This window comes from Falco naumanni, chromosome 6, assembly GCF_017639655.2.
Source record: "Falco naumanni isolate bFalNau1 chromosome 6, bFalNau1.pat, whole genome shotgun sequence".
Taxonomy (NCBI): Eukaryota; Metazoa; Chordata; class Aves; order Falconiformes; family Falconidae; genus Falco; species Falco naumanni.
In genome coordinates, this window is record NC_054059.1 from 90,271,625 (window position 1) to 90,299,367 (window position 27,743).

At 43.6% G+C, this 27,743-nt stretch overlaps 1 protein-coding gene across 13 annotated transcripts in view; it reads right to left on the reverse strand.

Moving 5' to 3' along the window:
- Positions 1-27,706, reverse strand: part of EHBP1 (EH domain binding protein 1) — a 226,642-nt gene extending 198,936 nt beyond the window's left edge. For 12 of the 13 annotated variants that reach the window (XM_040598132.1, XM_040598131.1, XM_040598129.1 and 9 more), the window contains exons 1-2: positions 27,445-27,705; positions 25,943-26,353 (exon numbers count right to left, since the gene is read on the reverse strand). In XM_040598132.1, the coding sequence (XP_040454066.1) occupies positions 25,943-26,046 (104 nt within the window). In that variant the 5' untranslated portion in view covers positions 26,047-26,353; positions 27,445-27,705. Of the gene's footprint in view, positions 1-25,942; positions 26,354-27,444 lie in introns of all 13 variants that reach the window. The other variant, XM_040598120.1, reaches the window with a different exon arrangement.
- Positions 27,707-27,743: the final 37 nt, after the last annotated feature.

The window sequence follows — 27,743 nt, forward strand, 5'->3', positions numbered from 1 at the left end:
TCATATTTTATAAAGCCTACCATAAACTTGTATTTGCTATTTACTCATTTTTATGTGGTTCACAAGAAACCGTTCCTGACGAAGGGCAACTTATAGTAGTAAACTTATTTTATTATTTACAAGTGAAACTTAATCAGCAAAGAAGCAGGGAAGATTATAATTTCAAAGTCTGTGGCTCAGAAAAAGAGCTTCATCGCTGCCCTACATACTATGTAACTAAATTGAGATTTAAAAACCAGATTAATAAAACATCTAAAACTCAAAACCATGCCTGCTTTTCCTGTCAGATGGAAGCCATGATTCTGGTATCTTCAATTCTCCCATTGAAACAACTGATTTTAAGAAAAATAAGACAAAATACTGGAACCACACTTTACCATATTGACAATTAAGTAATAAAAACATTCCACAGATTGGAAAACACCATGTCATCAGATCATCACCTTATAAACCGCAAATTTCACCAGCTGAAAATCAGGTTATATAAGATTTAAGGTCTTCTGGGGTTTGGTTTGATCATTCCAGAAAATATTTGGCATAATATTTTGATTACAGAACTCTCCAAATATCATTTGTGAAAGAAGGACATAAAAAGGTATGTTTCCTGCTGGCTCCTGTTTTGTGAACCTTTTAGCAGAAGCAGGTAACATTAACCAGGACCTATTTCTCCACCAAACTTATCATTTAATAACAAAAAAACCCAAACAAAATAAAACCAAAAAACCAAAAAAACCCACACCATTGTAAAAGTTTAGAATGTTTAGAATCTGTCATTGGAAAGAATTGCAAATGCACTTAAGTATGGCCACTGAAGCCAGTGGCAAGATCAATTACTAATAACCTTTTGGTGAAAGGAGCGAAAATGTCCAACAGTTATTTGTTTGTAACAAGGCGTCGTTACATGTAAGAACATACTTCAAATGCCTGTCATGCACAAGGTACCTTTTTTTATGTACCTGGGCGCACTACAGCCTGCATGTCTGCTGTGGCATCCAATTGCCCAAGTGTTGGGTTTTGCCTTTCCCTCCAAGCCCTGTCTGCCCTGCCCCCCCCCCCCCCCCCCCTTTTTTTTTTCAGTTAAGCTTGTTTTATTCTTACTGTGTTTGATTTTAACTGCATTAATTATTATGGGCTGCTAGATTACTTTTGTGAAGCAAGCTTAAAAGAGTATAATTAATAAGAGAAGCAGCAGTGTTAGCACAATAGCATGCAGATGCACCTATTGAAGGATAAAAATAATTACTTGAGGACTGATGTCAAAGTGCTTCCGTTAAGAATATTTTTTTAAAAAATAATCTTTTGTCCCCTCTGCATTGTGCATACCAGCATGATAAAGCAAGGTTTTCATGATATGCAAGGTTTTCACTAGGAACCAATCCCCCCTCCCCACCACCACACAGCTTTCTACACAACTGTTGGAATGCTATCAAGGTTCTCTAATGGTCTCTTAAAAAAATACATGTGATCAGTTCCATACCACTGTTAATTTGGGATTAATGTTGCTCTTCCTCATTTTACAGATAATTACTTTGAAAAGCTCTCTTTGCAGTGCAGTCTTCTGCACTGGGACCTACACTATGCCATGTATTACCATTAGCCAAGAAACTAATCAAGCAACAGCCTTTTGCAAACCTTCTACTACGTTTTTTTCCTTCAGAATTTCCTGTTGGTCTCAATCAATGAAATTCCACAGCTGCATACAACTCTGGGAAGTGCAGTCAAGTCACCACCAATGCTTTAAACAGGCCTGCAGACGCTGGCAAGAATGATGTCATGTGTTGATGCCTTTGCCAAATGAGCCCTCTTGCTGAGTGAAGGTACAGCACTGACTGCAAGAGCCAGAAACATTAAGAAGAAAGTAAAACACCAGGCAGCTAAAACCCATCTGAGCTAATTATAAGATGAAGTACATTATAAGTTGAAGCTTTGCCTTTCAGGAAGGGGCTTGTGGGGTTTTCTTCCCCACCTCTCCTTAACTTCCACCATGGAAGTTCAGAACATTCCGTACCCAGACATCATCCAATATATTTGTACAAGATGCCAAGACACATCCAGCAGCAAGCGAAGGTAGGATGGCTGACGTTCTCCTGGCCTAGCCTGCCTGCTCCCACTTGACTGCAGACTCCGGCATGAGGCCTGCAAACGGACTTCACCATCTCACAGCATTACCATGTCAGCCTCTGAACCAAAACAGCAGTCTCCCAGCCTAACTCACTGCGGAATACACGTCAAGCCCCTAAAATAAGGCACAGCTTGTTCTTCCATCACTGCAGCCATCTGTAGTCTTAGCATGGCTGGAGAAATCTCAATAAGAGAAATCACTAAAACAGGCACAGCAAGAGGACACCATAGCCGAGATCCCTCCACTCCTGCATCTTCACTTTCTACGCTTAACACAGAATACTCCTCCTTCACTTCTTCCCACCAGAGGTCTCTACATATTTTTTTCAAGACTACATAAGCTATCGAAAGACCAGGATTTTCCTGATAACTGAGTTTTAGGATTTTTTTAATGTATCTGCAGCTAAATGGACTGGCCTCTACAAGGCTTATATCTCAAGATTATGCTTTGCTTTTTAAAAGATGCTCTAGTCTGACTTTATTTGGTTTAAACAAAAAATGGACAAAGTGAGACACTGACTATTTTACAAGTGGAGTCAGACCTAGTGAATCGGCACAGCATCTATTTGCGAGGCTGAGCATGGAATGTGTTGTATGTACTGCTGATGACTTGGTTTTCTTAAACCAAACACAAACAAAGTTTGCAGAATGAGCTGGATTAAACAAAGCCCAAGTTCATCCATTATTCAGAACAAGTGACAAGGACAGATTCGGCTTCATTTTTCAAGGAGTTACTGCAGCGAAGAATCTTGAGCAAAACAAACTGAACAGGACTATTTAGCAAAATCTTTTCTCAAAACTTTTTGCAACAGATGTTTATATTGCAGTACACATAAACTGACCCTAGTCTTCATAAATTGCGTTCTTTAATGCCCTTTCAGTGGTAACCAGAGGATGCCTTGACTAGTCCCTGATTTTTGTCACATCCAGCTGCCCTCCACGCAGAAAGAAGCTTTCTTTGCCTGATCCAATCTAGCCTTACTTGTCCCAAGGAGGGGCTGAGTGCTGCACCAGAAGGACCAAGTGAATCTCTGATCTCGCCCTCCTACAATCACACTCACAAGAGGCAGACATTCAGTCCAGCAATTTAATTACTTAGTCCACACATTTACACTACACATCCTACCACACCAGAGCCTAGAAACAACTCCCACTACTCTATAACAATGCCTACAGAAAACAAGAGCTGCTTAAAAAGAAACAAACCTAAAACTTTGCTTGTAATACCAGCCTCCCCAGTCAAAGAAGTTCAGAGCATTAGAACACCACTAAAGGTTTTTGTGCGTGGCTAGTGGGAGCTCAGGCTAAGGGAGCCATTCAAGCAAATCTCAAGTGGAAAAAGCGGAGCATGTTGCTTTACAATAGGAAGTTCACCAGGAGGATACCATGAGTCAGATCTTTCTCAGATGCCCAATTTTCCTTTCGATGTTATTTTTTTCAGAATATTTAGTCTTCTATATTTTAACAATAATGAATCAATGTTTTATAAAAAGAAAAGCTTTCCGTTTAGAGCTGGTACGTTGCTCCTCCTGAGCAGTGCATGGCAAGAGCAGGCACTACGCAAACCTGCCTGCACAGTCCGCCTGCTCCTGACCTGTGGTGAACTCACTATTCTCATCCTCTTCCCTGCAGAGCCAGGGCCTGTCAACTGCCAAGTGAATTAACACAAGCCAGGTAGAAATCAAACTCATTTTCACCTCATAGGTAACAATGCATTCAAAAGCTGGTTTGAGAAGGTGAAGGGCTAGAAGACCATCACCTACTATGTAACTCGTGTGCCGAACACAGACTGCGCACCCAGCCTCCACATCCTGCACCTCCTTCAGCAGACTCAGTGATCAGTGTTATTTGCCCCTCTCTTTATGAACGTCCACGCTCACTGTGGTGTAAAACAATAAAACAGATTAGTAACAAGAACAAGGGAAACACACCTTTGGCAAACTTGAGCAAATAAAACAGGAATTTTGAATTCAACCTCCAGCTCCTATCCTCACTGGCTATACAGCCTTCAGAAAATTTTCAGACAGACACTGAGCAGCATCAACCCTCCCTTTGATTTTAGTTATGCTCCATGACCTACCTATACCTCCAGCCACAGATCAAAGATAACACCTCTGTACAACAATATATGTGCATTACTGAAGATGCCTTCAAATACTACGTTATCCCTTCTTATTTTGAAGCACTACAAGTGCATATGTTAGATGTATTCTCACAGTAAGAGGTTCCAAAAGCATAACTAAAATAAAACTGACAAATGCTGCCTGAAACGTAGCTTAACCCATGAAAAACAAGTGCCCACATTAAACAATGTATTTCTGTACTAAAAATATGCAAGAGGCTTCTTGGTACACTATTGTACCAGACCCCATTACAAAACAGATCCTATTCCATTTTGCATAAATTCTTTTTCAAATAGCATTTGAACAGAAGGCCCTTCTGTTTTTCAATCTGGAAACAGTAGAGAAAAAAATTATTTTTCTGCAATTCCTGCAGAACAGCAGAAAAGTGTGTATCTTTCACCAAAACCACAGTGTTAGGAAATGGAACTATGGAACTATTCACAACAGAACCTTCTTCCTCTAATTTGTCCAAAATAGATTTAAGAAATTCTGCATAACCTACTAAAGCAACTAAAGAGGAGGACAATCTTTGGTGTTCTTACTGCCTGGGTGAGTTTCACATTCACGCAGATACAAGAACACAGGTTTTTGACTTCTGTTCCACAGAGATTGCAACACCCACGATAGGACCTGGACAAAGCAAGACTCGGAAGCAACAGTGAATTCATGCTTCCATCCTCCTCCTCTCCTTGAAATCCATGGACTCATCCTGAAGAAAATTACTCTTGCCCTTGCGGAACTGTAGGAGAATCTGGCACCGTGCCAAACCAACAGCACCAGGTTTTCTTGTTTGTTTTTGTTTCTTAAGGCCATGTTTTGGATTATACAAAGCAACTTTTATCCTTCAAAGATGCAAAGAAAGTGTGAACATACTAGAAGTTTCTGAGTGGGCAGCAAGTGCAGAATGGTACCAGCTTGCAGGATTTGTCTAGAAATGAAAGTCTGCATCACCCACCTCAGGTGCTCGTACTGTGGAACTGAGATGGTTATACCATCAACAGAAAAAGGCTGATACCTATGAAAAGGAAAACGAGTGCTAAGACACACAGTAGTCTGCCTCTTCAATACCCTGAAAAAGTTTGAATACATGGTTGAAGCTATAAAGACAGTGCAAATTCTTGATTTACACTCCAAAGAATATTGTAGCCTAACACTGGGTGCTACCCAGTATACAGAAGTATACAGTACGCCAAGGGGCAGATCTATGGTATGCTGTGGGCATACAACAAACAGTGTCGAAGGGCTGGTGTGATGCAAACTCATACTTAAGTTCTCTAAACGACGACTTTACTGAGCTCTAAACTAATCCATATTTATTCTAAGACACAGGCACTCCTGGCTCATGCATAATGAGCTCTCCAGTTAAAGGTTCCTCATCTGTCAGCGGCCTTCTTTTGCTTTTGCAAATTAATATCACAAAGAGGGGAAAAAAAGGCGGGGGTGGGTGGGTGCAAGCATGGCATGCTGTGCTAGCTCCTTTCCCCTTGCTCCACCCAGAGGACCACACTTTGCAAATGCTGCCAGGTGCTCTCAACCACAGCCATAACAGACATGGTGTCAAGTACGAACTCACTTTTGGGGAAGGAGGGTGTTGAAAGAGAAGATCTTGAACTGCTTTCTCAGCTCTGATTCTGGCATCACCTTGTTTGTATGACCAACCACAGGATTACGAGTCGCCTGCTTTCAGCAAAGCGCCCGGTTACCGGGAGGAACACTCCTCCTCTTCTCAATAGCTGGGGAACCAGTGGATGTAACACACTTTTCTGCAACCCTTCAGAGGCACAAAACTAGGAGATTTTACCAAATGCAATAATGCACCAGCTATTGGGTATCTCTGAAGCAGCCACAGCATCAAAACACTACAAAGATGGGCACCTTGCATTTAAACGTGGGCCCCAAAGTCACATGCTTGCACACTAAACAAAACAAAAAGCACCAAAGCCTCTTCAGACCTCATCCTCTCCAAGCTTTATGACCATCAAAATGTAACAAATGAGAATAGGCCAATGCGATCAATTTTGCAGCAGTAAGATATATGTGGATAGTTTTCAAAATTAAAGCTATGATTTTCCTGCATGTTAAGAAATAAAACCATTAATTAGCAGTTACCAGGTTTTTGCATATGGTTTCCAAGGAACTGGCGTAAGCCATTAGAAACTGCTACTATCATCTCCCATGAGACACCCTAATTCACGCTGGTGGCCTTTCGAGAGCTGCTTTAAGATGGAGGCATGGCCATAAGAAGTGAAATTATTTGATCAGTATTTACAGCTAAATAACTGTTCCAAAGACTGCAAGATTAGAACAACTCCTCCTCTTTCTCTTCAATCTGTTTAATTAAAGTTGTTACATTGCTTCCAAGCTGTCTCCTGAAACAGAAGTTAACACTTCTGATTACAAAAGTCAATCTCAAAAGCAACACTGTTTATTTCTATTTTTAGGTTACCAATTCTTCCCCTAGAATCATACATGCAAAGTCTAAAAATGTCTATCATTTTTAGGAAGTTAAACTAACCGAGCCTTTTAATTAATGCCCTCAAAGTCACACCCCTGGCTCATATCCAGCAGCAAGCAATGGCTAAGAAAAAATGCATGTTAACTCATGGGTACTCAAGAGACCAAGCAAAACCTTCTGCCAGCACTAGGGGCTGGATATGGTAAACAAAACAAAAAAAGCAAAAGGATTTCCTAACTGGGAGACCTCTATTTCTATTTTGAAATGTTAGGGGGAAAAAAAAAAATGGTCTTACAGCTTCTAAAAATTGCAAAGTATTTCAAAGATACCAAACTTCTTAATTTGCACATAAAATTGATGAAACTTTTCTATTTCATAGCCAAAAAACCCCTACAAATGCCAACAACCAAGGACCTAAAGAGATTTTTCTAACAATTGCTGTTTGTAAGATGCCCAACAGCAATCTGAACTAGATTGTAACTAGCTATTTCAAAGACCAGCTAAGCTATAAACTAAAAACATATTTAGTATGGCTGTTTTAAAGCACAGGTTTTGATATTAAAAAAGCAAACATACAGAACCTGCAGTACAGCTGAATCCTCACTGATGCTGAAAACACACAAAGAAATCTCATCTTTCAGCCAGCCAGGTTGGTTTTGTTTGGTTGTGGGTTTTATTTCTTTAAAATAATCTTCCTACATTATATTTTTCAGTTACAACCTGATCTAGCTTTCACTCAAGTCAGACACTCCTACAAACAGAGCCCTCACAGCTAGGTCAGCCCTTTGGCTCAGATTCCCTACAGAAGAAACTAAGAGGAGTTGTCCTTCACTACTTTTTTTCAGTACACTGAGCTGTACCTAATCCCCTTTGAAAAGCTTACAGCTGGTTACCAACATCCACAGAATACTCCTGAGGGTACAAAAGGCCCTTTGCATTCCCCAAATTTTTTGAGATGCAAACTGTTAAAAACGAACACTGCCCTTTCCTTGCTTACGTTCCCAATGTATAGATAGTGCCAGTATCAACTGTTTCAAAGTCTTGAGGCCTTTAGCTACCCATCACACACCAAGCTTGTAACTGGAGACTAAAGCTGGTCGCTATGTTGGCTACCATGCTGCCCTCTCCCTTCTTTCTGTACTGTCATGGTTGGTACTCTATATCAACTTAAAACAAACAGAACCCATACCCTCTCCATCCTATAGTGAAACGCCTGACTGTGTTTTAGCCTGATGGCTACTTTAGTTATCTGATGGATCTTAGCATGGGGTAGTTGTAAAGTAACATCTGCAGCCACAGAAGAGACTCCTGGATGCTGTCCAGATTTTTTATTAAGTGGATTTTATGTCTTGCAGGCTGGATTCCAGTCTTGTACCATTAAATGAGGCACAGGGATAAAGAGCCCCTCTATCCCATAGAGCACACAGCTTAAAAGATTAAGTAATTTTTTCTCACCCTAGATTTCAATTTTATTCTAATTTAAATTTTTTTTATCTGTAAACACAAATGTGTCTGGTGTGAAAAGCAGTTCTCCTTGGAAGCAGAAAGGTGAATAAAAAGGGAGGCTACGTTGGTTCCTGGAGCAAAATACACTCTTAAACTTGCAAAGTGCTGAGACCTATCCACTCAAGTGAAAGACAAAGACTCTCAAACTTACTGCAACACCGAGCTGTGCCAAGTGAAGAACGGTGTCCCTACAGTTAAAGGCAAAAACCTTCTACCAGATCAAGTGCTGTACGATCTGGCATTAAATAAGGATAATAAACAGGAAGAAAAAATTAATTTCAAGCTTTTAGAAAGGTATTACAGTAAATGAAATTAAGACAAATTACTGTAAATGTATTAAAATTCTGATCTGAAATTTAATCATTTGCCTAGTTAGGGTCAAAGAAGCCTAATGATAAAATCCACTCTGTAAACTAACCATCAAGGGAATGGGAATCAATTTTAGCTGTGCAGAGCTCACACAGAGCACTGAGGGGGAAAACCAGTTATGTGCAGAGTCATCAACACGGACAGAGATGCGTGGGCACACAAACTCCTTGGATTCTGCAAAATAAGATTTTCCACATATTTCAGCTTATTTGATATAAAAAGCACTTTTCATCTCTAAAACAAATAAGGCTCAAAAGTTGAAGCCTGCAAAATTTTCACATATTTACTTCTGGAGCACTCAGATGGAACATCAGCCTTGGCGTGGCCAGCACTGCACACGTGTGTGCATGCCCACACTCCAGCAGTACGAGCACTTCAAAATGACGGACAGGCCCACAGAGGAACGCTCAGGAAAATCAAGATCACTGGGCTACTGCAGTGAGGAGCAAATCTCCTGAATGAGTGCATTCACAGGAGAGTTCGGCACGGCTTTATTTATGCACTTCATGCTTTAAGTCAGCTCTCCTTAACTTTTCCAGTTTCTGAGCATAGACAAGACCTTACACAAAACACTTATCTCAGCTTGATCTGTTAATTTAACCTTGTCTCTTGGGCTCTGACAGATGAGTGCTGGCATATCTAGCTCTTGCTGTTTAACACATTACCCCGCGCACTACCGACGCCTTCTCAGCCTTTTTCCTCCCCAGCGCTTTCTGCAGGAGGAAGCGCAACTTCTGCCCTCAGCACTGCAGCTCTCGGCTGGACCTGGGTGAAGGCAGACGGGCAACCTGGCAGGCTGACGCCTTCAACACCTTTCGCTGCAGGCAAGGCAGGGCTCTTATTTCTCACTGCTCTGGCTAAAAGCTAGTGCTCAGTTTTAACATATACAGGGTTTGGGTTTGTTTGTTCTGCAGCCAGACAAGCAATATAGTACCAAATGAGGTGTGAATTTACTCATTCATTTCCATGTTCAAAGATGCTTTGGGTCACTGAAACCCTCAAACTTCAAAGTCAATGAAAAAAAAGTGTTTTGGAGAAAACTATGAAGTCAAAATGTAAACCAGAGCTAGACATTTGGCTTTTGTAGCATCACCTCACACTGCTGGAACAATGCAAAGAAACCTTTAAGCTCCCCAGAAGGGGCACGGCAGGACTCCCCGTGGCAGCTGGGTATGCCAGAACCTGACGCCCTTCCACTCACGCACAGGTAGCACAACAGCTGCCGCAAGCGCTCTGCCTGCGACACCCAGCCTCTGAGCTGTGAGACCCTGCTGTAAAGACACACAGTAAACCCAGAGCATCCGAGCTAGGTCTGGTGCGTGTGGCCGGTCCCCAGCATCAGGCACGCACCACCAGCTTTCCCTGAGGCAAGCAGAGCAGCATATGCAGCCCATATTCCCAAGGAACTGCCAGCCCTCCTCCATCCCACAAATTAAGCATGTCCCACAGCAACAGGATAGCAGAAGGTGGCAGAGCAGAAGTCAGGGCCAGCAGAACTGAAGTGTAGACAAACAGACAAGCTCCTGCAACAGACACTTCCCACTTCACCTAACACATGAATCTCTCCACAACCAAACGACCCTAGGGTTTCAAGACGGACGCAGGCTCCCTCTTCTCAGCCTTCCCTTTCTTACCTCTCCTAAGATAGCGATCACGTGTGCCCAGGGACCTTACAGCTGGAACACCCAAAGAAGGGAGAAAAAGGTTCAAACAATCAAAGAGATAACAGCCGTAAGGAAAAGATCACACATGACCAGCTTCACACAGAAATAACAACACCAGAGATAGAGCAGGTACTGGCATTTTTCTCCTGCCTTTGAAGCATTTGATTTCTGTACAATCCTGGTCTTTAAGAGTCAGCCACGAACCAGACTGGCAATTCTGAAATGGGCGATGAAGGTTTGCTTCTCTCACGAGAGTACGAGTCAAGAGTTTAGTCTGTCTGACCGAACTCGGAGCGGTTCTCCCAGTTTAGCCTCATAAATATTTCAGATGTCTCGTGTGCTACCCTATCTCTTCTTACATCGTAAGTCACAGGACAAATATGCTGGGGCAACAAACAAGTAAAACAACAGCAAATAATATACTGCATAGAATTCCTGGAATTTTTTAAGGTTAGGAAATAACATTTTACTCTCCCTGCCCCCCACCTCCTTCACATTCTCTCTTCCACAGCCATTAGGTTTTGGGACTGATTTCATAGATGTGATCCGAAAGAAAAAGCTCCCACCCAAAGTCCAAATAGAAAATAAATTCTGCAGGGGTGGGGGGAGGATCAGCAATTCTAATCCAGCCAGTGTATACATACATTGAAGTCAACAAACTTAAGCAGAATACTGCAACAGCTCTGATTATATCACAGTAACGATAAGCCTATATCCTGCTGTGCAGCCACAGCTTTGTTGGAGTTGTAACTGAGCTCCATCCTATCAGCTGTATTCCCAAAAGTCCTCACAGAGCTTAACGAGTTCTCTTCCTTCATTTAGTACTATAGTTCCTACACAAACACCTCTTTTAAAGCACTTTGGTTTGAACTATCAGGCAGACTGTCACAACCATCTGCAAGTTAATCTGACACAAACAGTGCAGGTCCCCTGAACTTTTTGCACTGGAATAATCAACAGGTAGGCTTTCAAGTGCAAGTACACACTTCAGGCATCCACCACTTCCACTGAGGAGGAGCTTGATCCTTATGGTTATTGTCTTTTTCTAATATCACCACCACTGCATAAAATATTTTAGAAACGTCAATCCAGATAGGATGCACGTAAAGCCTACTACAAATTACTTTCTTCTCCTCAATCTGGCATTTATCCGTTACATGTACTCTTAATTACACATCACTCAAAGAAAAATAAATAGAAAACAAACAAACCCCACACACACAACAAAAACCTTGTTTAAGCTTCTGCATCAGTAAATGTAGATCACTGATCATGCAGTCACCTCCCCCCCAGAATAACCTTTCCCACTCACCTCATGTACTCTGCTTCCCCCCCTCTACCTCAATACTACAATGTTCTGCAACAGTTTCCACTCTGACCTGCTATGACCAAACACACTTGTGAATTACCTCATTAGTAACATGATTCATATGGGGAGAAAAAAAAGGAGGGGGCATTTTTCCAAGTGTGTAGGGCATACCTGCAGTTTCCTCCTCAGTTATGCAGTGTCTTGCTACCATAATTCTGCACTTCTCCACTATTTCTCTGTATTTTCTTTTCAGAGATAGAAAATGGGGATCATTACTCTCTTATCACACATCAGTCTTGTAAGACTCTTAATAATGGAGCTGTGCAGCTGCAGAATTTTTGCGCAGAGAATTGTCAGCACTCAGTATTTATTTTTGCACAGCAGAAGTGTCTTATTAGTTGTTTTACACCAGTACCGCTGAATGGAGAACTGCTACCTTCTGGCTTTTAACAGGAGACATAAATCCTATTTATAAGTAACTGCAGACATAAAACTGTAGGAAAGTTGACGGAAGATGATTTGTGCACTCAAATTAGGTAGTGATAGAAAAGACGACTTGTCTACCCAGTTACGAGGGAAGCTGAAAGGAAGCCTAGTGCAGAACCAGGATTTTCCAGCTTCTGTTGTTTCTATCACTAGACCACATTCTAGTAGAATGAGAAGCAGAGAGGACTTTATTTCCCAAATCAAAGATACCTATTTCTCCAAATCAAAGGTACCTACGTAGATAAAACTGCACAGAATTTATTGAGTCTGCTCTGAACAAATGAAGGTGCTAAACTGACTGACACAGAATTATTTATATAAAGAACAAAAATAACTTTTACTACTATTTTAGTAACTGAAAACCTATACAGCTTCACAAGTCCTTCTACTTTCAAGTACTCTCAAAACCTACTCTGCAGCTTCTGGCTACATCTGGGTAGCGAGAGAGTGAGAACACCATGTGCAACTCCTTTGCTGTGAGTAGGAGCTTGCCTTGGGATAGGAAAAAAACCCCGTAAGATCAAACTCCCACAGCCACACATGTACAAAACCAACTTCCCAGACTCAAATAAAGAGTGCAATGATGCCTGGATACAATAATCAACTCAAAAAGCCTGAACTGTAAATAAGTTCTTATCCTCCTGTAACTGTACAAATGCACCAAAGGGTAAGAGCATGTAAATACCCTTTTTGTGTATGCTGCATTATTCCTGCCCTTTTCACATCAGCCACCCAGAAACTGGCACATCACACCAATATGGAAAACCACTCACACAGATACAATGAAGAAAATACAACACTGTGGCAATATAAGGACATGTCAGGTTGAAGAGATCGAGACTTCAATTTGAACCGAGCAAAATTACATCGACAAAGGCCAGGCACATACTGCAGTTTTGTTTACAAAGCTATAAATCTTTCTTTGAATAAAAATGTTATGAAAGAACCCCTTTCAAATGCACTCAGAAATTAACATCATATGGTATTAATAGCGAGACTTTTCCTACTTGTGTCTTAAAGGTAGAAATACTTGAACAATGGAGTTTGTTTTCATTCAGCACAAAAAGAATCCCTGGAACACTTTAAATTCAGATTTCTTCTTTAACAGTATGATTGTTACTATTGCAGTCACTCAGAGGTGAAATCACAATTAGTATTCACCAAAAGATGTAACCTCCCTTTTAAAATAGCTTTTGAAAGAATTGTGACTATTATGAATTATGAAAGTGAAACATTAGTCTGTGCCTGAGCAAGGCCTCATTTCAGTTTCACTGCCGTCAGCGCGGCTGAGCAGACAGCACCAAAGCCAGCACCTGCTCGCCCTGTGTCACCGCTGGGCTCGGGGTTCAGGCTGGCCCCGTGGGTAACGATGGGTTACCTCCCCGGCGAGCAGAGGCCCAAAAACGTTTTCGATAATCACAGCACACTCATGACAGTGTCTGTGACAACAAAACTACTTCAGTTAGGGAAGCTACTCCAAACTGGAATAGTTCCCCTGGTACAATCAGAAATATACATGCATTTTGTTTTGCTACAGCAGTATTTAAACTGGCTGTGCAGCTATTCCGATGAAAATGTCTCTAGATAATCTACTTCTGTACTGCTGCCTCCTGCCTATAAGTGAAGAATAGGTGCTGTACGACATGGATCGTAAAGGCACAGTAAAACAGTAGAGCTGTTGCATATAGATGAGGCCCAAATATACCCAAGTGCATGTTGCTTGTTCAGCAAAACCAAGTCTGAAAGCTCAGCGTGACACAGTAAGTTCCCATTTTAAAGCATGCACATTTTGTCATAAGAATTTTACATGGCCTGGGTCAGCAAACTCCTGTCTGAATAAAATACAAAAATCTGACTACAGCTGAAAGGAATTGTATTAAATAAGAAAACAAAGGCCTGGGGTTTACTACAATGCTGAGCACTTCAGCAACATTAAATACTTCACTACTTCAAAGCCATTTCAAAGCTACTTAATTTACCAGCGAGATGGCTTGAGGTTGTAAGGAAATAGATTTCTGGCCCTGCTCAGCCCATGTGCCCCATAGCATGCTTAAGTCTCCCAGAATAACCAAGGGTGGACAAGATCTGTCCCTTGCCAGCGACAGCCACCCCTTCTGCTATTCCTCATCACCATCCAGGCTTTCCCACCTAACGTGGTTCAACAACATACATTGATTTTATATATATACATTGCATCTTGAACTGTATATTTGTACATACTATGCACAGGTGACAGACTTCTCTGTCACGTGTTACCAGCTTCCAGAAATGTCTCCCCACAGTTTTTAATTCTCCTTTGCTGCCAGGGATGTTCCGTACAAGAAGCAAAGACCCCAACAATAAAACCTGTGCGAACCAGAGAGATGACGTCAGCAGAAATACGAGGCGGTTCCATGGCTGCTCTCTGAAATAATTATTTTTGCTTTGCACACTAGTTGCTTGTATTTAGGTCACTGTTTTTGTATCTCCAAACCAAGGAGAATCTGCCTTGTATACCCTGCACAGGCAGACCAGAAGACATTCAAACACGGAGAAAAGCCTCACGTTCTGCTTCTCACTGCCCCTGCTCCCCCACGAGCTCAGCTCAGCTCACAGCCCATCCTGCCCATCCCTGAGCAACACTGAAACACAACAAGCACATATCCCACAGAAAAAGCTGCAAGGCCAACCATTTTTAAAAGGCTTCCTAGGGCTGCAAGGAATAAACTAACCCCACAGGAGAAGACTCGAGGCAAACCTAACAGTCTTCTCTGAGCCTGCCTACAGCACAGCTCAGAAGGAAGAGGAGGGCAGAAAGCCCGCCCTGTGAGGCTAACGAAGCAGCAGGCTTCTGCTTTTCTGGGCCTTAATGGGGTTTTGTCAGCCATAAGAGATACTGACAGTTCTCACAATCAAGTGGACACATAAAGAAGTAGGGTAAATTGTAGCTTATTTTTATGACAGGCACTGCAGCCCTAGAGCATCGCTGCAGCTAGTGCTCAGAGCTCAATACAATGCCATGTACCCTCACATTCCAGAAAACCAAGTGGTGTGACCTTCCCAAGCACAAGGTGGATTCAGTCCATCAGGAATTCACAACCACTTGTGAATCAAGTGGACATAAACAAGTAGGGTAAATTGTAGCTTTCCTATACTCAAGAGTAGCTCAAGATTATTTTCTTTTTTTAAACTACAGTTTGACTATCATTAATTGCACATCTCACAAGTACACTCCTTTCACCAGCTGTTGCTAAAAGTGGTATTATTTTTCCCTTACAGTACATGCTCTACTTCCCTAAGAACAAATCTGTCTGAAATAAATTTATTTACTGAAGTCAGCTTTTCCCCCCCCCTCCAGGAGGAAGCAGACTTAGTGCACTGTAAATACTTTATTAGCATCCACTCCAGACAAGAAGACTGAAACTACACGCAAAAGTTTCCATATTCCTGTCTCCTGGTACAGCAGTAGGAAAGGAGACGAGGGACTCCCTGCCATCTGCGGTGGGACTACATCAACATTAGCCATGCTACCAGCAGTACTGAAGTTACTGACGATGGGCAAGACTAATATCAAGTGCCAGGACCAGGTAACTCACAGACTGAAAGCACAGATAACAAGCCTGGTTTCGCTGCCATTTTCCCTGTGATGCAGCCTCTCCCGAGACAGCTAGAGCAGGAGGTAGCTGCAGCAACAGATGGGGAGCAGAGAAGCCCAGAAATGTACCTAGCAGCTCCCTGCTCCAAAAATATACTCACACAAAGGGCCGTGTGGAAGCACAAACTGAAACAAACCCCTAGTTCCAAGCAGAGGAAAAGAGATGCGCTGCCAGCAGCTTTCACCCTTGCAGATTCTCCAGTGTCTAATAAAGGGTAGGGTTAATGGCTTTTTACCTGCAACCATTGGGTCTGACCAAGACTCTTCTATTCAGAAGCCTTTTCTCACAAAACCCATGGAAATAATAGCTGGAGGTTTCCACCCCCAAAAGCTTTGGTTGAAATTGTCTGCTGAAACTTTCCGACGCAATGCTGAAGTTGCTGGCTAGACAGAAAATTCAGACACATTTTAACATCACATGAGAGCTTCTTCCCTATGAAGCAAAGCTAAAAATAAGGGAGAAGCCCAAGGTTCAAAAACAACACAGCAAGCAAACTTATGATAACCACTGACGGCATGGCCCTGTAAACCACAGGTCATGTACCCAGAGAAAAGGGCTGTCACATCTCTCTGGACAAATGACAGCAACACTGGTGTGGCGGTACAACAGGCTTTGACAAGGCAGTGTGGTGCAGCAGGCTGCCGCAGGCCCACAGGTAGCTGACGGCACGCCAGGGGCAGTCCCCTTGCACCACCTTTTACCAAGCTCTCCGTATTACCGTATTCCGGCACTCCCGCGGCACAGCTGCTAGCTTCCAGCTGGCAGGGCTTTACCCAAGCAAAGAGGGAAGAAGCGTGGGGGCAGAAAAGAAGAGCTGCCTTTCCCTGCACACACACCACCACCACCACCCCCAACTCTACTGGACAGCCTTACAGCCATGGGCTAAAGGAGGCATCATGTCTCAGGCACTAGATGTTTGCAGTTCTAGCAATATGGGTGATCACATTTTCTCAATCCTCTGTAAAAAAAAAATGTCACCGTTCCATCAACCACTATGAGAATTCAGGATGTTAAGATTACTCTTAGTCATCTTTCAATTCAAAACAAACAAAAAATCAAAATCCATTCAGTATATGAAAAAAATGAATCCATGAGAAAGAAAATAATTCCTTTACTGTTTTAAGACTGTCTACCTTGGTATTCTGAAAGGGTACGCAGACACTGGAGCTCAGAGCAACCAGCTAAAGGGAGGAAAGTAAACAATTTTAGCAAGAAAATAAGAAACCAAAAGCAAAGTCTACAACCCCAAATGTCCTTTTCTACATGCACAAATCCCAAAACAGCAGGGTGAAAACATTGTCATGGGTATTTTAAAAAAGGATCTTTTTAAAAGTGCTACCAGTAAACAGGAATCATCCCATATATGCCTCAAAATCAAGAAACACTGTGCTAGATTCTTCCGCTTTTTGTGGGATGACAGGAAGTTCTGAAAAATGGGTCAGGGCTTCCCATTCTTAAAATTTTCTTACATGTCAAAGATAAAGGAATGCAAGGGGAAGTTTTATGAATATTCACTTGCTCAACTTAAGAGACACTTATTCCGGGTACCCTATGCAGCTAAGATCTGCATTTGAACAGAAAAAGGAGTTCCAAAATCTTGTTCTCTTTAAAATTTTTCATAGCTCTATGCAACTATTGCTCCGGTTACCTACAGGAAGAGACAAACCACTAATCAGTTTTCCAAGAGTCAGTAGGTACAATCAGAAGAAAAATAACAGCCAAGCAGTTCAGAGCAGCCAAACAGACTCACGCACCTGCTAACATGGCCAGCACTGTGACTCCAGAGCTATAATCATGTCAGGTGCTACCAGCTGCTGTCAAGGTTAAGTCCTCTGCTAATAAACCACGGATAAGTCAGCAACAGGTTGGTTAGGAAATTTACAAGCTGCCAAGTTAAGATGCTTGCTGGAGAAGTGAATTAAGGTGTTTTGACAGCTCTTCCTGTTCTTTTAAATCTTCTCTTATGTACTGCCATAAACAAAGAGATTCAGAATTTACTTAATGAGCAGTCACTGAAAGTAAAGGAAGTTCACAGTGCATGCTGAGTGGCAGGGTACAATGCGCTGCCAACTGCATTCAATGGTCCAGATTCTCCAATTACTTCATTTAATACGGCTTTTGATATTAACAGTACTGGCTATGCAAATACTCTTCCCAAGCACAGCTGTGGCGGGAGAGTCAGTGTATGACACTGGATTTAAAAGCACAGGCATTAGTGCATTAGTCTTGGCCCTGAAGAAAGTTCAGGACAGCTATCATCTTAGGGCATCAGGCAGCAGTATACCTAATGGAAAGCGCAGAGCTGACTGAGCCTTTGGTCTGCCTGGCCTAGGAGAAAGGTGCTGGGGCTTGTCCCAGCAGGTGGAGATGAACATATGCCCCCAGCAAAGCTGCACACCCACCAAAACATGCATCTCCCACCACAACAGCCAATGTCACCCATCCAGCAGCCCCAGAGACCTCCGACCCGCCAGACAGCAGCAGGGAAGCAAACGTTACTTCTTGGGTAAAGAAAGAGGAGGCAGTGAACATGGAGGGTGACCGGTCACTACAGGTGCTTGTGGAAATGGCTCCACGGAAACCAGTGGTAGTAATGTGGGCCACAGTAATATGGGAGTCAAAACTGATGTGACACAGTAAGAGCCTTAAAATGCCCCCAAGTGTTTCAATTCAGTTGTCCCCAGAACTAGAAATTATTTTACCCTTGTCATGTTCGGGCAGCACCAAAGTAGTTTTGAAAAACAGATTTATCAAAAAAAAAGACTGGATCTGCTAGTGTGCTGTTAGGCTCCCATACAGCAGCTCACCCAAAACAAAGCCCACAGAACGACTGCAGGAGACTTAGCGGGCACATGCAATAAAACCCAAAACCAGTTTGTGCAGAAATAAATACACAGAGCCACAGAGATCACAGTTCAGCAGCTGCAGACAGTTAAGCAGCTGCAGAGTCTGACCATAGCTTTGGAATAATCCTCAAGAAAGTCTCCTTAAATAACAGTAAAATAGAAATAAAAAAGAAACCCCATTAATGACTCTCCACTACAAAGAGAACCTCAACAAGCAAACAAGAATTACTTTTGGATGGCTCATCTTTACAGGTTTGCAGGCAGCTGGAAACAATAGTTCTGAGGGCCTGCACTTCTGATTCATCTCCAAAGCTTGTGTGCTCAGAAGCCCTGCAGTGACAGCACAGGGCACTTACTCAGGATCCAGGTGATTTAGCTGAAGCACTTCAAGATGCTCTTGCCTACAGCTGTGTCTCATCTCACCCCTCTGGCAGGTCTCCCCCCCCACCGCATCTGCTCCTCACGCTCACTTTACAGATCTGAACCGAAGTTGATGACGGTTAACTCCGACACACCGGGCAGCTTTACTGTCATCCTGCCTCTGCTTCAGGGCAGAAGACTGCTGCTAAGGGGCAGTGACATCTCAGCTCCACTCCTGAATCCAGAAAGCCTCATGAGCCAGAGCCTTAGACAACAGCAATGTTAGTTATGGTTCTGCTAATTTTAGCTCATGCTTAACCCACAGCTCCCAAGTCCCTGCAATGCCTTTCCAGGTGCCAAAAGCCACAACTACCCTATACCTCAACTGCCAAAGCATACAGCTTCCCAGCTGAGAGGCTCTGATGCGCCTACATAAACTGCATGCTGCAGAAATACATTTTTCAAGTAAAGACAACAAGAGGAAGAAAACAAGGACAGCTTTATTTACCCTATTGCCACGTGCATATCTTAAAATAAGGAACAAAAGTTCAGCTGCATAGTTCCTGTGTTTCAGAGTCCACTCCAGGACACACAGGACAGACCTGGTGCAGAGGGCAGCTCAGGAGTGTCCCACAGCGAACAGCCTGCCAGGGCCAGCTTCCACCCCAAGGAGTAAAAGGAGGGAGAGGGGCAAGGGAAACAAACACACACTTCACACACTCCCCTCAGAGTAAACTGGGAAAGCTTTTGGAAGTAAACAAACAACTCCCCCCAGTCTGTATTCTCAGAAAGCCACCCAAGCAGAATGCTTTTACTACGGTAACTGAAAGGTTTGTTTTATAAGAAGAGTTTCCTCAGATTTAGTCAACCTTACCAGCCTCCTCCTCCTCCTCTCCTTATTCACACTAAGCTGTGAAAGGGACTTCAGCTCTCTCCAACCAATTAAAAACTAATTGAAGCAACAGACTGGCACTATACAGCCTGAGCAGTCGAAGAGACTGAAGACTCAGCTCAGATGAGGCCTACACAATGTCATAATATTTCATTTAACCTCGTAACACAAAGAGCTGAAAGGAGTATTCACAGGGATCCAATCCTGCAAAAATTTCTTTATTCCAGCTCAAATCCACCGGGTCCAAAGGAACAGTATTGTACGCGTGCAACACAGTGCCTGCAGGAACAGAGCCAGGTTTTATTTATTTGTAAAGCTCTGTGAGGAAGTTACACACACACAGTTTCTCCCTCAAAAAATAAAGCCATGTCAGAACGTAAGTTAGTGTTTTTTATTTATCCAAGATGACATCCTCACCCCTTTAACTGAATGAATGACAGGCCATTAACGCAGATTTGTCTACACTTGGATATATCCTAATCTTTTCTGCTTTAGACCATTATTTTTCTTACTGCTAGAACAGTGCACTATGTCAAGGAACTCCTGGGAAGAATTCTGTCTCTCAAAGACAAACAAAATCCAGAACGAGTATTTAGGACAAACCTAAATCTTTCTACCTTACAGACACTAAGCTTCGTTCCTGCTTCTACCAATGAGGTCTTTTAGGAACTGCACACAGTTTCAAACACTCTCAAAGAGTTGCTGCGAATAGGAAATGGGTATAAGCATGCAGCACTGCTGATCTGAAAAAGTCAGCAAGAAAGATTTCACATGTGCCCATACCTCTCCTACTGAAATCTCTTCACTGCACAATATGCAGCCAACAACCTTGATGAGAAACTCCGAAGCCGTGCTCCATGGAACACGGGTGAGGCTATGAAAGGGGTGAGGAGGCCAGCTTGGTAAGGTAGGGGAGGAAAGCAGCTGGTGTTAAGAAGTCCAGACTCTAGGCACCTCCTGACAGAAGCTGGGCAGGCAGCCTAAAGGAGCAGATCTACATTTCTGAAAGCAAGGATTTTCTTTTGCATACAAAAAGGAGAGAGATGCAAGGTGGCAGAGGAGAACTGCTTTTGTGTGTGGACAGTGTGTTTTAATTGACTGCAGGAAGAAAGGGACAAGACTGACCTGTAAGGCTGCTGGTGGTGATTATTTGGAAAGAGTAAGTTTGACATGCAATTTAAGCCCTCAAAAAGTCCTCAGTCAAAAGTGGAAATGAAAGGAGAAGAAAATGCTGAAGTGTATTTGCAGATGGGGATTATTTGGTGTGGAATCAGAGATCTCAATGAAGAGTGTGAGGACAGAGTATAATTTAACTGAGGAGAAAGAAGCTAAAAAGCAGGAGAAATTGCATGACACTTCCCTTGCACAAGCTATACTTTTTACAGTATACCTATATGGCTAACACGCAAATGCAAATTTGATCAGAAACTCAGAAGAGCAAGCCCACAACAAAAAGCACTGTTTCAGCAAAATTTACTCAAAGGGATTCTGAAATGACCTGTAACTGTATCTCTTTCTGTTACAAGCTTCAAGGAGATCATCCTTAATAATTAAAAGCACATAGGTGCTCACAAAATCCCCTCTTAACAACCGTGCAAATCAAGGAAATGAACCGAGCAATCTGACAGCCGACCCTGTGCAGGCAGCCCCCAAGGATTTCTACAGAACCCAGTTAACTCCAGTTTCTTTCTGTGGCCTTCAGCACTGAAGAGTTTGCTGGAAAGCAGCAACCAGAAGACAAGCAGATTGGTGCAAACCGTGGAATCTCAAAAAGCTCATTTCTCTCACATGCACAATGCATGCCAAATCTTAAAATTCCTGCAGCATCCAGTTATGAAACTACAATAGAAGAGAAAAACAGATGGCTAAAGCCTTTTGGAAAAAAAGATTAAGCATTATTTCATTTCCAAAAGAGGAAGATGCATATTTGAAAATACAGAACCTACTTCAGATCGTACCTAGCTGGCACAAAACTAGGCAACTTGCCTCATGGAAATGCAGCCTGTCTTCAGTTAAGGCAGCATACAAGAAAAGTTTAACCCTTTTAGAACATCATGGCTCACTGGATTTTTAAGACAGATTTAAAAGCAAAGCAGTACATCTAGGAGACGACAGGTATTACAAATATTGTAACAGAAGCCACAACAAACCATACTTCTTTATCTCTACAGCAACTCCTGAATGGCAAATCCTGTAGAAAAGGCTCTTTATGTTTATTCTTTTCCAGTGTTTTTAAGCAGTTAGCACCTACATTCAGGTGAGCACCTTTCTTGCTCATAAAAGCCTCTAATGGACAATGACATACTAGGAACCTGACAACCTCAGCTCTGGAAGTTAGGCCACTCTGTGGAAACCAATCAGTACTACACTTGAAGTGTCTATCGAGTTCTTGACTTGCAAGGTAGCACACAAAAAACAAGGAAACATAAAAGTCATCCTAGAGTGTTCACATGTTCAGCATTAGATGCTTCAGCAGCCCTATAAAACAGCTATCACAGCTCCTGGTCCAAGTTCGGGAACCGATCTCTGGTCCAAAGGGGTATTTTCCTCCTGTGGGGCTGCTCTGCTCAGCCTGCACCCCAGACAAGCCTTGACTCAGTCCTGAGCAGAGGCCTCCAGCAGCTGAGAAGCCCCAGGGTACACAAGAGATGCATGCTGGGCTGGCAGGCTTCACACTGGATCAACAGGAGACCTGGGCTTCTCCAAACTGGCAGCTGGGACTGGCAGGAAACCCAAAGGCATCTCAAACAGCTCTAGAAACCAGTGCTCAGGCAACTGAACTGGATCCCCTGCACAAGTCACAGCCTTACACCTGCCAGCAATGCCCGGCACCGTGCTATCCATCCTATCCCACGCAGCAACAGCCTGCTCCAGGGATGCAGAACAGCAAATACAATTTTTTTTGTAGAAGCCTAATCAAAACTCATGAGACTGATTTCTGGTTTTATTCAATGGCTCTGCACTGAGGATAAGGCTAAATTAACTCTCTCCTACCATGCAGCCAGGACTGCAGCTCACTGGCACGGCTGGGTGGAAAATCCTGTGCTGTCCCAGCTTATTCCAAGGGTAAGTGGAGGATGACACACTCCGGGCACTGCCAAGCCAGCACCTTTCAAAAAAATCAAGCACTTATATGATTAATGCAAAGCATGACGTTTTCACAGTAGCAGGAGTCACTAATCCATATTAAAGACCAAGGCTATATTTATTTATTTATTTTTAATGAAAGGCTCTAAAGGAACCAACTGCTCAATTTTTCAAAGGTACTGTGCAGCCACAATAATTAGGTCTGGGTCAGCGGGAGCAGCCAGAATGCCACAGAAGTGACGCAGTGTTGTTAATTACCTGAAAATAAGGTTTTTCTAATGAAACAGTGACGACACTGGGCACTCCATCACAGTCCGCCCCCTCAAAATGCACCACTGATGAAAAGCAATCACCTGAGAGTGGCTGTCTTTAAGCATTAGTAGGGACAAGAATCAGAAATCAGAGAGCAGAAAAAGCAAGGAGAGGGGAGTTTCACCTATGCTGGACAAATGCTGCTGTACTTAGAGGTAATCCTTTTAAAGTGAAGCAGCAACACTAGAGTGGTAGCAACTTCCCACACAGCCAACGTAGCTCTTGCTCTTTTTTTCTGGAGTTATTTTGAACACCAAGTTTAAAAAAAAAAATAAAAATAAAATCAATTCAAGTCTAGAGGAGACAAAAAGTGTAAAGCCAACCACAAATACACCAACATTGCAAACTGCACGTGATCAGTTACAAGAATATTCTAAAACACAAGTCACTTTCTGAAGGGTTAGACAAATGTAAAGCGAACAGAAGATAGCAGTTCACAGACAGGCACCCAGCCTCGTTTGGTCATGCACAGTCCTTGCTCACAGACACATCCCAGTTCAAGCGTGTTTATGACTGCATTGTCATTTATTTTAAAATAAGAATGGAGCATTCTTTTCCCCCAGAAACACTGCATTGTTAAAATGCCAGTACATTAAAATAACTTACTGCTTACTACATTTTGATCAAACAAACTACAGACTACAGCACTGACCCTTAATACATATTGAGTGCTTTCAGCAAGAACAGCATATGGAGTTCATTTCTTCTGTTTTGCTTTCACATGGGCCAAACTCTGAGACAAGCTTTAAAACAGAGGAAGCAGTGATTCTGTCAGCACATGCAGAACTATCTTCTGCAGTTAAGCAAAGACTTAGCTGAAGGTTCTCAAAAATATTTATATATTTACCCTTTTGTTTCAGATAGGGGTTCCACTTTTGGCAGAAATACCATAATTTTAACTTGCACACTTAAAGAACATTTTTGTTAAGGTTCTCCTAACAAGAGGAAGCAAAATAGGAAAGCCTACAATCAAAAGACTGTGCAAGTGATGTTTTTTCCCCTATTGTTATTTTTCCTAGAATTCATCCACATTTCACCACCAGACTGTTACTTTGTCACAAGCAACACAAGCACTGATCTTGCCTATATTTAAATCCAAGAAGGTAAAATGAAGGTTCAGAAAACCAACTTTTTTTTAAGAAATTAGTTACGTAGCTGAGGTTTTGAAGGCTGTTTCACTACTTCACACATAGGCGTTTTTCTAGGTGGGCACTCTAGTTTATGATTAAACAATAAGATGATTGTTTCTAAATTAACAAGATTGTTCACAAGAGAACTTTTGTGTGTGACTTTCTTAAATCAAGTGAAAGTTAGCTGCAGATCCAATCTGAACATTCCTCTGCAGCATTCATACTTCAGTGCTGAAGCATTCTGCAAATTCTCAAGCAAGGAGTGAATCAAAGTGAAAAGGAAAGCCAAAACGAGCTAGTTTATGCAAACAAAACATAAAAAGTAATAAACACGACTCCTGAAATGAACCTGATAAACCAAAATTACTGTGGAAAACTCTCTGGCCTGAATGAGACAGTAGATCCCATGAGATAAACACAACCACCTCTTTCAACTTTTAAAATGTTTTTACTTGTAGCTTATTCCATGAAAGCAAGTTCAACTCCCAAAATGATTCTGTTTCTTAATAACCTTTCAGAGTGTTTTAGGCAGTGAGGATAATTTGTTAAAAAAAAAATTATTTAACCTGACCGTGTTCCTTTAAAGCAGAGCAGCGAGCAGCCTTCCAGCATATTTGACAGAGATTTCCAACTCCAAGAGATAGAATTTAAATTTGTAGAGGCAATTACTCATTACCAGTGAAAGCAGCCAATGCAAGTGCCAAACTTGCCAACAAGAAGAAAGGCCAAGTATTAGAAAGGAGGCTGCAGTTTATTACAAGGCAATCTGAAAATCTCCGTCCACGAGGTCTGGCACGTACTTTCTTCATCCCCTGACACTACAGGCTCACACTAATGTGAGGAATTACGTGAGTAACGTCAATATTCCAAACATATAAAACAGCACTTAAGTATTTGTATAATGGAGATCTTTGCCTGACTATTTAAAAGCTGCTTCTAGTCTTCCCTAGCATATTTATTTAAGCTTATTTTGCACAGGAAGGAAGATGCGCCAGACCCACACCATTAACTGTTAGCTGCTGTCTAGTCAGATCCAAAGCCATCCAACTGGACCACCTCTGCACAAAATTCCTGTCTGACTAAACAAATACCTTAAGACAGTTCCCAAGGATCTGTCTCTTCCCTCTTCCCATTAAGATGGAAAGGAACAAGGAAAAGAGGAAGCAGAGACAAGACATCTTCAGGTAAAAAGTCAAAATTGAAATGGGTATCCACCCCAGATTAAAACACCACCCTCTTCACGACTGATCTCAAATGTCTTAGTCAGCTAACAACAGGTTCAGCAGATAACACTCAGCACCAAGCATTGAATTGGAAAACAGCTCTTGGGAAACATGAAAAAAAAAAAAAAGCCAAAAAACCCAACAACCAAACCCACACCACTAAGTCACAGGTGACGAGGTAATCAATGCACTGTCCTCCGCACAACAACAATGACGAAGAAAATCCAAGCACAGAAGAAAATCAACAGGTCCAAGAAAGACAAGTATCCCACACAGCTGCTTCTGCAAGGGGCAGGCAAGAGAAAGTGAGGGGAGGCAAGACCAACGCATGCAAATCAAACAACACAAAATGAGCAACATCCTTTCTATTTCAGCACCAGCGACTTACTCCACCATTTGTGCAGCAACATGAGCTACTTCTTACCATTTTTTGGTGCATTCCACCATCAGCTCCTGGTAAGAGGCCACAAACTGGAACTTGGATGCATGTTTCCCAACACGCTGTAGTCTCTTCCAAACTGAAGCCATGATGGTGAGAAATACCAGTCCTCTTACACAGCAGCAACTCTGGAAACACCGATGTAGGTTTAAGAGTGCGTGTGCTTGATACTAGCAGGTTTATATACAGACACGGTAAAAACAGTGTATGAAGAACTTGATAGGATGTCTACAGCTAATATTCCGCCTCTCCCTTCTTCATGGTAAATCCCAGTCCAGCTGAATGGCTCATCACTGGCCAGGAGCAGCGTGCAATAGGAGCAGACAGGTAACTGAAAGGAAGTTCTCTCATGGAATCAGCGTTCCTCACACAGCAGATGATGTGGAAACTGCAGGGCTGGAAGAGAAATAAGACAGGGGGAGAAAGCATCAGTTAATATACTACACACCACAGCCTGCAATTGCACGTGATCTCGTACCTTTCAAACAACTACAATAAACCACACAAACATACCCCCTTCCTGCTGCCATTCCCCCCGCCAATTTAATAAATAAGAACGCTGCGGCAATTTCAGGAATGCAAACCACGAGTCTGTTTGGAAACATATCAACACGTCCTTTTATCAGCACCATCATAATTGGCAACAACAACAAAAAAGGGCAGGTCAGGGCCACACCGACTCCTTGTGCAGCATCTCCGGGAAGCAATGCAAAGTGGCTGAGGTGCTGCCAGCATGCCCCCAGAGGGAGGGACACGGGGGATGAAGACAAGTTCTTTGTCTGGATGACAAAAGGTGTAACAGTTGTTTCCCCCTCACGCACACACCTCCCGCTCCCGTTTCTCTTCCCAAAGAGAAGGAACTGCCGAGAAGGCGACGAGGGAGCGTTACTAGTGAAATGGGCGAGGAGGAGGAGGATGGAAGCGGCAGGGGCATCTCCTGAGCGCTGGCTGCCCAGGAGTCCCCATCCTCCTCGCTGCATCACATTGAAATGGAAATGCCTCTCCATCCCCAGCGGAGAGACGCTCACCGGGGGGATGCAAAGGGAGAGGAGAAGCCCTGAGGGGGCTTCTCCCCCCGACGGGAGGCAGCTCTGCCGCGCCCGGCGAAAAAGCCTCTGCGCTAGCAACAGGGGGAAGCAAAAGGTGGCCGCATCTGGCGAGGAGGCGGGCTAGCAGGGCAGCAGGGCTGGCGAGGAGGCGGGCTAGCAGGGCAGCAAGGCTGGCGAGCAGGCGGGCTAGCAGGGCAGCAAGGCTGGCGAGCAGGCAGCCGGGGCGCCGGACCATGCCCCCGGCGAGCGCCGCCCCCGCGGGCTCGGAGCGCCGCGCCCCGCCTCGCCAGCCCCTGTCACCTCGGCGCCGGGCAGCGCCCCCCGCAGCCGTTGGGCTTTTAAAATTAAAACGCCAACGGCGGCGATCGGAGGGGGCGGGTGAGGGGGGGAAGGGACGCGGGGCAGCGCGGGCGGCCCCCCACACACCGCGGCACTCACCTGCCCCCGGCTCCTGACGGGCCGGCCCCGCCGGGCAGGCGCGGCCGCTGGCACACACGGCAGGCGAGAGGCAGCGCTGCCGCTGCCCATTACCGCGGCGGCAGCGCCCCGCGGCTGTCCCCGTTCCCCTGCGAGCTCATGGCGAGCTCACCGAGCGCACGCCGCCCCTCGTCGCCCCGCCAGCCGGGCGGGCAGGCAGCGCGGGTCCCGCCGCGCCTCACGCCACCACCATCGCCCTCCCGCCGGCGCTGCGCCTCGCCTCGCCTCACCCCGGCCCGCCGCTCCGCCCGCCCCCCGCC